At 43.2% G+C, this 10074-nt stretch overlaps 1 protein-coding gene across 5 annotated transcripts in view; it reads left to right on the forward strand.

Annotated features, from left to right (window-relative positions):
- Positions 1-9745, forward strand: part of LOC5564774 (visual system homeobox 2) — a 248507-nt gene extending 238762 nt beyond the window's left edge. The window contains exons 5-7 of one of the 5 annotated variants that reach the window (XM_021848920.1): positions 94-283; positions 482-670; positions 7897-8000. In XM_021848920.1, the coding sequence (XP_021704612.1) occupies positions 94-283; positions 482-670; positions 7897-7910 (393 nt within the window). In that variant the 3' untranslated portion in view covers positions 7911-8000. Of the gene's footprint in view, positions 1-93; positions 284-481; positions 1068-7896 lie in introns of all 5 variants that reach the window. The other 4 variants (XM_021848919.1, XM_021848921.1, XM_021848917.1 and 1 more) reach the window with 4 other exon arrangements.
- The last annotated feature ends 329 nt before the right edge of the window (positions 9746-10074 follow it).

The raw sequence follows: 10074 nt of genomic DNA on the forward strand, positions 1-10074 counted from the left end.
GGGATGGCAAACAGATGAAACTGCAAATTTGTGTATTCTTCGTTGTCGAAGTTGTGGATTTTGAACGACTCCCTTTTATCCCTCTTGTTGCAGGTTTGGTTCCAGAACCGCCGAGCCAAGTGGCGCAAGACTGAAAAATGCTGGGGCCGAAGTACCATCATGGCGGAATACGGCCTTTACGGAGCTATGGTGAGGCACTCGCTTCCACTGCCGGAGACCATCCTGAAGTCGGCCAAGGAGAACGAGTCCGTCGCACCGTGGCTTCTAGGTATGGAGATGAAAAGTAAATATCTTTCTATTTCTACGCTCATCCCCCTCATCTGCCAGATTAGTCAAGTTTCTTTGGGAATGAGACAGTTAATGTTTTATAATGGCTTTTATCTCATCCTAAATTTATTTTATTGATCTCGCATTTAGTTTGAAGTTATCAGTACAAGACATCGAGTGTTTTTGGTCTAACACCGCTTTCTCCCCATTTTAGGTATGCACAAAAAATCAATGGAAGCGGCGGAAACCTTGAAAAACTCCGAAGACAACAGCGATCGAGAAGAGACTCGAACGGAAGCCAGTGATATTAGTGCAGGTTCTAGTTTGAACAACCATGGAAGTTCCCCCGTCAAGTCACCTGGATTACATCCACCGGGCAGTACCAACAGTGGCAGCACAAACAGTACGAGTCACTTATGTTCTAGTTCAAGTAGCGGCCAGTCCCATAGTACTCACTCCAATCCTACGACCAGTGTTATATCGCATCTATCACCCACTTCGGCACATTCTCCAATCAATAGTTCATCGACGGCCTCGATAACACCGCCTCCATCAGCACTAGCACGACACCGAACATCGCCTCTAGTATCCCTGGGCGGAGGTCAAACGCAATCGGGCCCATTAGGTCATCCGCACCACCATCCTCACCTGCCACATCCGGCGCACCACCACAGTCCGGTCGATAGCAAAGAATTCAAACTAAACGCCACCGTCAGCCCTACTGGCAATAGCTACCACCCCGAAAACGACCCCGAAGCGTTTAGGTGGGTTGACTACCGAGATCCTGTTTCGTACATACGGTGAATTGATTTTCTATACTATTTTTCACACCTATTATTCTATGGTTCTATGCAAAGGATTTATCATTCCCCCCACAAATACCCAATATCATGCCTAATACTGAATCGTTACTTGCAAAAATTTATATGTATAACTTCATATTGAACACATGCACAAACTACCACTTACCTCGTTGGTCGCAGCGTAGTTTTGTGACACTGTCGGTCTTTCTGTGGAGCTCGTTCTCAACTGCATGCAGCCAGTATATGCGTGACATTGCACTAAGTAACAGTTCTGTACTTGGTTTCATGCCAAACACTTGGATTCAAAGGTCCTCTTTTACTATGTTACAGCACTCGGTATCCCTACACATCCTCTGGATTAAAATATAATGTCTGCTCCCTTCGTAGCGAATTAATTTTAGATCGTTTCGCAATCACCATATATTTGGTTTTGTTAATATTTAGTTGTAACTTCTTCCACTTCAACCATTCCGAGAAGTACTTTAATTCTTCGTTCATTATTTGCAAACACTTGTTGTAGTTACTCTCTTCGACAAACAAAACTGTGTCAGCGAAAACGTTCACCTCCGTTTTTCAAAGCACTCGTTTTATATTGTTATGTATGAACAAGAAAGGCCCTAGAACACCTTGTGGCACACCAAGGTCTACGACTGTTTCTGGTGATACCAAGTCGTTGTACCTAGTCACTTGACAGGGTTCCCCAAATAACTACTTAACCACTTCAATGTAATCTCTAGGATCTCGTATCGGTTCGAAATTTTTTTTTTCAACTTTGACCTGTCGATGCTTTCGAACTCTCGCTTCAAATCAACAAATACTGCCATGACTATCTTCCCACGTTCAATAGGGTAATGACTGTTTATTTTGTTCTCAAACGCTAACAGTTGGAGCCAGCGGCAAAAATTACAGACAACAACCTTTCGAACATTCAACTGTAATGAATACATGACTTTTTGTGTGACATCTTCCGTGGTGCTTTCTTTGCCTCAGGATTTCGTTTTTACTACCATTGAAAAAGAGCCATCTATTGCCTTTTCAGTTTTGAATATCGCCCTATTGATTGCTTACATTTCAACAACAGTAAATTCAGCTCAGTTCCGCATGAATGATGCTTTCTGAATCCCGATTGCTCTTCGAGTATTATTCTATTATCATTTACATACTCCATTACCTGCTCCTTCGCCAATGTTTCCAATATCTTCTTATATAATGGCAATATTATGTATATATTCATTGGTCTGTAATCTCCAGGACTCGTTGATTTTGATTATTCTGGAATTGGAATCATCAATGATCTTTCTCACGTCTTAGGAAAAACACCACTTTTTAGAGATCTATCGATAACTTCTAGGAAGTGGATTTTAATCACGTCAAAATCATCCAGCAATACACGCCTTGTCACGATTTTCACTACTGCATAATCCATCAGTGCGATCACTGTCCTGCCGATTAGCTATTGTAATCGGCCCACGCGAACAAAATCTTGCTTCAGAGTCAATATTCTCTTGAAATATCTCGTTTGCTGGAGATGTGATACTATTATTTCTTTCTTGAACACTTGACACAAAAAAAATCGTTAAGGCTCCCCGGGGTCTCTTCTTCTAATCGTGATCCATCCATTTCCATTTGCGTCGACGATCGTCCACTTGACGTGATGAAAGATTTCAAACATTTTCACATTCCTTTGAATCTCCTTGTCAATCACTTGTTTATTGGGCTACCGATTTATTTTTCACCATCCGCAACTCATCCGTAACCCCCGCTTCAGGTTTCTTTGAACTTTCGTAGGAACGATCTCTATCATATTTAAGATCTCTTAAGCACGGACCATGCCAAGACCAATCTTGGCATGGTCCGTCCCAAGTTCTAGTTTATATCTTATTATAAACGTCTATCACTGGTTCACCGCAGACATAAGCGCCGTGCTGAGGCGTTCGGCGGCTTCGTCAATAGATCCGTTCGTTTCTTCCAGCATGGAATCATTTCGCAAGATGTTTTGCAACCGATGTTTAGAATATCGTCTCCATAAGATTATTGACGTTCTTTTTCTGGCACAGAGGTTCGAATTGACTCCCCAACGCTAATGCAAATCGTTTCATGACACCAGCCAGCACCGCGGCCATCTTTTCGAATCCAACATGGTCTAAGCAACCGTTGAATACTCAAATGCAAATACACTATGGACCGATGCACGAGTTCACTATTTGACGTTTGAGCGGTGCCGTGTTATTTACGTGACTATGGCAACGAGTGAATTCAAAGTGGTGTTTAGAATATCGTCTCCATGAGATTCTTGACGTTGTTTTTCTGGCACAGAGGTTCGAATTGACTCCCCAACGCTAATGCAAATCGTTTCATGACACCAGCCAGCACCGCGGCCATCTTTTCGAATCCAACATGGTCTAAGCAACCGTTGAATACTCAAATGCAAATACACTATGGACCGATGCACGAGTTCACTATTTGACGTTTGAGCGGTGCCGTGCTATTTACGTGACTATGGCAACGAGTGAATTCAAAGTGGTGTTTAGAATATCGTCTCCATGAGATTCTTGACGTTGTTTTTCTGGCACAGAGGTTCGAATTGACTCCCCAACGCTAATGCTAATCGTTTCATGACACCAGCCAGCACCGCGGCCATCTTTTCGAATCCAACATGGTCTAAGCAACCGTTGAATACTCAAATGCAAATACACTATGGACCGATGCACGAGTTCACTATTTGACGTTTGAGCGGTGCCGTGTTATTTACGTGACTATGGCAACGAGTGAATTCAAAGTGGTGTTTAGAATATCGTCTCCATGAGATTCTTGACGTTGTTTTTCTGGCACAGAGGTTCGAATTGACTCCCCAACGCTAATGCAAATCGTTTCATGACACCAGCCAGCACCGCGGCCATCTTTTCGAATCCAACATGGTCTAAGCAACCGTTGAATACTCAAATACAAATACACTATGGACCGATGCACGAGTTCACTATCTGACGTTTAAGCGGTGCTGTGTTATTCATGGGACCATGGCAACTAGTGAATTCGGCACCGCTCAAACGTCAAATAAGTGAACTCGTGCATCGGTTCATTGATCATCATCCTATAAAGCGCCTTAATAGCCGGGCTTCTCAGCGTTCTAATTCTAATGGCATTCTGTTCTAAAATTGTCATTATCGCATTCGCATATCTTGTGGTAGGCACGATGTTGCTCTGCCCAAGGAAGCCAAGAAAATGTCCATTAAGAAAAGATCCTGTACCGACTGGGATTCGACATGTTCATGTAGCTTTGCTTTGAAGCCGTGAACTTTACCAGTAGGCCAAAAACGCATGCATATTAAACTCGACTAATAAAGCTGCATACCTTCGATCATAACCCCAAGATGTTAAGGACTTAACGGTGCAATTACCTAGAAAGTGAGAACGTCACGTCAATTCTAGTACTGCATTTGGTTCCTTGCTACTGCACACAGTTTCCAAGTCTGACAGATCGCTTTTCCCATCAGTCTGGATTTTGCTCTATTACCTCATTAGCCATAACATTCTGAGTAAAGGCAAAGAGCATGGAGGTCTTTATTACGCCTAATAAACTCCTACGGTAAAACTCCTCAATCGCTCACCTCAGTGGCGCAGCTTCTCGGATTAGATATCGTCCTGTCATTCCTACAACTGGAACCTGCTGCAACCTATCCACCACCCAGTTCCCGTTGTTAGCCAAGATGCGGTTTGGTTTTAATAGTAACAACACGTCAGTCTTCGTTTCCTAGACTGATTGCCATAGCAGTTGCTGGAATACATTATAATGAATCAACTTAAACTGGTTTACTTCCGTTTTGACTGCTTTATCTACTCTGTTGGCACATATTAGGCTCTTTGCGATTGGCTTGGAATGGCTTGCGATGTGGCCTACACGGTCGCATCTTTTGCACGGTTTACTACTGTCGGGGCCGTCGCATTTCCATGACTTATGACTTGTGTTTACACGACCCTTTTCAAATCACTTGAAGTACTTGTGGAGGCTTCTGTATACATATATTTGCATTCCGACCAGTCAACCTTGAGTATGTCTAATTTCACAGCTTTATTTAATTTGCAACCGGCTTTTTCTTTGTCGCCGGTTTATAACCCTTTTTCTCCTTTCTCACTCGCATCTGCTATTGATTTGCATCCGTAATTCTTGTGGAAGAATTGCTTGGTTCAAGCCAAGATTGCACAGTTAATGAATGATCAAGTTGTAGGCAATTCCCGCCTAAGGAATGTAAGTTCGAGTTTAGGTAGACTAATAAAAGGAAGCATGCGACTAACCTTTTAGTTTCATCCCAGGGGCTTCTAGCTGTTGAGAGTTTAACATTAGGTTGGCCCTAGACCGTCGCGTCGCTAAGGGACGCGTTGATAGGCCCACTCGCTCGCACACGCACACTATGGACTACCAGAGTTTCTCGGGCCCGACCCACGCGGTGGGGATATGTTTTTGGGTTTCACTTTTTAGGGACTTTTAAAAAGCGGAGACCAACAATTTGCCACACTTTTCGGGCCTCCTGATGCGGTTGTTCTGGTCCAACACACACGCGGGTAGATTTTCGGACCCGTTCGGTCGCACTCGCGGTCATCCACAGCCGGGACTTTACGTTTTCTTCTCCACAAATCACACCGGCGCGGTTATGAAATGAATCTCACTCGCGGTATGGACTTCTTGGCACCCGGATATTATCACGGTTCGAAGGTTATCTCCCAATCCGACTATTTCACCATCTACTCGCTTTGAAGGTTGGCACAAAAGAGAGCGATCTCGGGGACTCGATCCTGGATGGGGATTCTGCGACTCGGTTTATCTTCTCGCTTATCTGATTCTCGTTTAATTCTCCAGCTTAGCCGAGGTAAGCAGTGCGCTTTGATGAGCGAGGATTAAGTGACGGTGCTTCTCAGGGCAGATTTATTTTATTCTTCAATTTAATCTAATGGGAGATGTCAATGTTACAGGAATCTTGCTTTGGCGTTTTGAAGTTTACATGTACACGGCGAAACACGTGTCAAATGTACAAATTTAAGTTGAAACCGCGTAAAGAAACCACGTGCTCCGGCAGGGATCGAACCCACGGCACCATATTCACTAGAAGGACGCTTCAACCTACGAGCTGCGGAGCCCCTTGAGAGACTCCGATGCTCGTAGGCGAGCTGAACTCGATTACTCCCAAAGCACATGGGTTGATCATTTCGCAGTCTAAACTTCGTTCGGACCCGATGCCTTATTTGACGCAAACGATCTCACAACTTCTGCCAGCTCTTCGTTCGTCACCCTCACCACTTCTACTCCTTCATCTGCCGCATAGAGCGCTGGGGGCACTGGGCTTGTGGGGTGATGCGGGAAGAGTACATTGATTATGGATCGCAGCAACTCGGGTGACTTCACTTGGCGCGCCATGTAATCCACCTACGGACTCGAGTTGGCACTCTGGCATAGACTATCAAAGCACGCCCGTTGTCTACTCTTGATTTCTTTTTTTGAGAGCCTCTCTGAATGCAGCACCGCGTTCCTCTCTTTGTTCGTGCGCGTTGCAATCATCGTCTAGCCCGAAGGCAGATTGCTTGATGGTTTGCTATTGATTCGTAGCAGCAGTACACCAGTAGCCTGTTCTCTCTAGGAGGGGCTTTTCTTAGCACGGAAGCATCACATGCTCGTGATATCACAGCAACTAGCTCTTCACCGTTTAGGTCCAGAGTGTTCTGTTCACGTCACGTCGATTCTGCACCTTTTCTGGGGATATCTGTATCCACGTTTGCCAGCTCTACATTTAATGCGGCCAGAGATTCTAACAATAGCTGGCCTCTTTGGGTGGTGCAGCAGTTATTCCACTCCACTGCCCTTGCATTAAAGTTATCAGCTATTACTGCTGCCGATTAGGTAGTTTGGCTATCATCCTGTCGACCATGTAGAAAAATTCCCCAATCGACACTCTTGGGGGCGCGTAACAGCTGCAATACAATACGCCGTCAATTTTTGCTATCACAAAACCATCATTTGAGATAGAGACTACTTCTTGGATTGGGTATCGTCCCTATAGCTGCTAGCTGTTGAGACCTATCTGCCACCAAGTTCCCGTTGTTGGTTGGTATGCGGTATGCGTCCGATAGCAATACCACGTCGGTCTTCGTTTCCGAGACTGACTGTCAAAGCAGCTGCTGCACTGCATCACAGTTGTTAAAATTTAACTGTGTTACTTCCGTTTTGGCTGCTTTGATACTCCGCTTGTGTCGACACATATTAGGCACTTGATGCGATTTGACAATTGCTTGCCCTATCGCTTTCGGTGCCCCATTTTTTGCACAGATTACTTCTGTCGGGACCATTGCATATCTACGACTTATGGCCCTTCCTAAAACACTTGAAGCAAACTTCAGGAGTCTGTTGTATTCATGCCTGGTTCGGGCTATTGCGTGACTCTTTTCTCTTGGTTCTTTTGGCCTTAGACTTCGTGTTGGCCCCTCCACAGTTGCTATGTCCTCTTAATCGCGGAGCTTGGCATCTGACAGCTTTTCCGCTCTGGAGGACAGTCGCGTAGACAACGTTACCCTTAGCAACCGTGCGTCTTTCCGCCACGTATTCATCCTGGGAAGTTACGAATAATATCATCTGATATATTCGCGTTGCCTGTTCTTTCGTTCCACGTATCTCACGGTGCTTCCTGTTCGTCGATTCTATTCTAGAGTCTAATGAAAAACTCTCTCTCTAAGCATTAAATAGGCATTGAATTGGTGGAAAAGTGACAAATCATTTGCACTGAACGTTTTTCAACCATTTTTAGATATTAAATACTAAACCAGATCATCTCATCAACAGGAACAACTCCATAGCCTGCCTTCGCGCCAAAGCACAGGAACATCAAGCGCGTCTGCTGAACAGTGGACTGCTGTTGCAGGTTCGTTCTCTAGCGGGACTTCAGAATCCCCTTCACCACAATCACGGTGGCGGAGGAATGGCTGGCAGCGGTCCCGGTGGCGGAGCTGGAGTGATAGGCAATGGCAGCATCCCCTCACCACACCCCTGTGATTCGAACGGTAACAATCTGCTGATGGGTAGCGCTGCGCATCACTCGTCGTCGCAGGAAAACTTGAACCTCGCCGCAATCGATCGACAACGGTCGGAAGCGAACAGCAGCAACGGATCGGCCATATCGATAAAGTGCCGCAGCAATAGCCCCAACGTGGCCACTTTTTGACATTAGAACGGCTAGTAGCGGGGTCTCCAGCTCCTATTCTAGCTCCCATCGAACGTAGGATCAGTCACTAGCTTGTAAAGTCTAAGCTCCTGGTTAGATTTGTTTCGCCTAGTTCTGTTTTGTACAAAATTATGAAAAGCTTTAGTTGTTACAATTAAGGCATACAATATGGTAATTGAGCAATGTTAAATGACATCATCCCTTGTTTTCAAAACGTTTTTCACATGCTAATAAAAAGAGAATTTAATAAGTGCAATGTATCGAGCATTTTTATTTCAGTATTCCGGTTGTCAAGTTTTGAAATAATAATTCCATGTAAAATATTGTAAATCAGTCAATGCATACAAATGAGAAGGAAATCAGGTTCAACAATAATACGTAACTACTACAAACCTCGAAAGAGAATGCTCAACAGTTTCTTTACACTCCTCAGACTAATACACTTTGGTTTGCCTAACGGGCTAATGCTTATTTCAAATATTTTGTATGAACAATGCGGTCCTTTCTTAAGAATCCCATCTCGCTTTCCAAGTAATCCATTTTACAACTTTATAAACCTTTTTGGAATGATCATTGTTGATAAGTTACTTAATCATAATACTTAAGTGTACCTATACATTACTACTTTGCCGACAGAAAAATCTTACCGATATTATCCCCAAATTCTATATATTCCATGAAATTGCTATCATTTTTTGACGATTACTTTTTCGTATAGCTGTTTCCATCTTAAGAATGGACAGTATTGTTGATAAACGATACATGCATCACTGAATCGGTTCACAATTTTCCTGTTTTATATTCTCAGTCCATAAATACTTCGGAGGGATTTAGAACTTCAAGATATGTTTCAAATGTTCCGGACAAGCTTGCCTAGAGAACCAAAAAGTTCATAGTTTAGCGATTTAACTAAATTAATCTCTAAGTTGCAGCATCCCTCAGTGTATCTCGAACACACTTCTAAATCGGCACTAAAAATCACCAAAAAATACAACTAATCTTGTAGGTAGAACAACGACGGGAACGAAACACTACAAACGAACTAAAAGGAACGGGGAAGTTGCACCCACTCCTATAAAATCATGTACATAGGTTCGCTGCTGATAGTAATTTTTTGCAGCCAGTAGAACATCTTTTCGCATTAAAAACATTCGTACTTATATTGTAACATAAAAGACACAGATGAGGAGATGAAGTAATCGAATGATCGATTTAACAAATAAGTTTTAGCAATGGCAACAAAATTTAAACTGTGGTAATAAATTTCATAATAACCTAATACTGTATGGAGCACTTGCAGAAGTGTTTTGTGAATGTAAATGATGGCGATTTGTGTAGAGGAAAAGCTCTTATAACGATGATGAGATAAATATAACATTTAGAATTGTCACTATGATACTGAAATTATTAGAGCGTACTTAGGAAGCGACTAATCAGAAAAATAAAAATAATCACTGAATAAGTGAATGATTTCAACTGAATCGTATTTTGTTACATAACTCTATCACGGCCTATTTATTATTATGACATAACATTGTTATTACAATGAAACCGCGTCAACAATTCCACGCCATAAAATTCGGCCTACAAAGTATTATCCCAGATCATCATTCGTCGTCTGTCACCTGTAGTAAACGAGTTCGTGGGAAGTTATCACCGACCGACAACGGACCAGATCTTTTTGCACGGCAAAAATGTAGTGAATACCACGTCCCAACGCATCACCTTTTCATCGATTTCAAGGCTTCATACGATAGAATCGACCCCGTAGAGCTATGGAAAATTATGGACGAGAACAT

The sequence above is a fragment of the Aedes aegypti genome, chromosome 3 (assembly GCF_002204515.2).
Source record: "Aedes aegypti strain LVP_AGWG chromosome 3, AaegL5.0 Primary Assembly, whole genome shotgun sequence".
Classification (NCBI taxonomy): domain Eukaryota; kingdom Metazoa; phylum Arthropoda; class Insecta; order Diptera; family Culicidae; genus Aedes; species Aedes aegypti.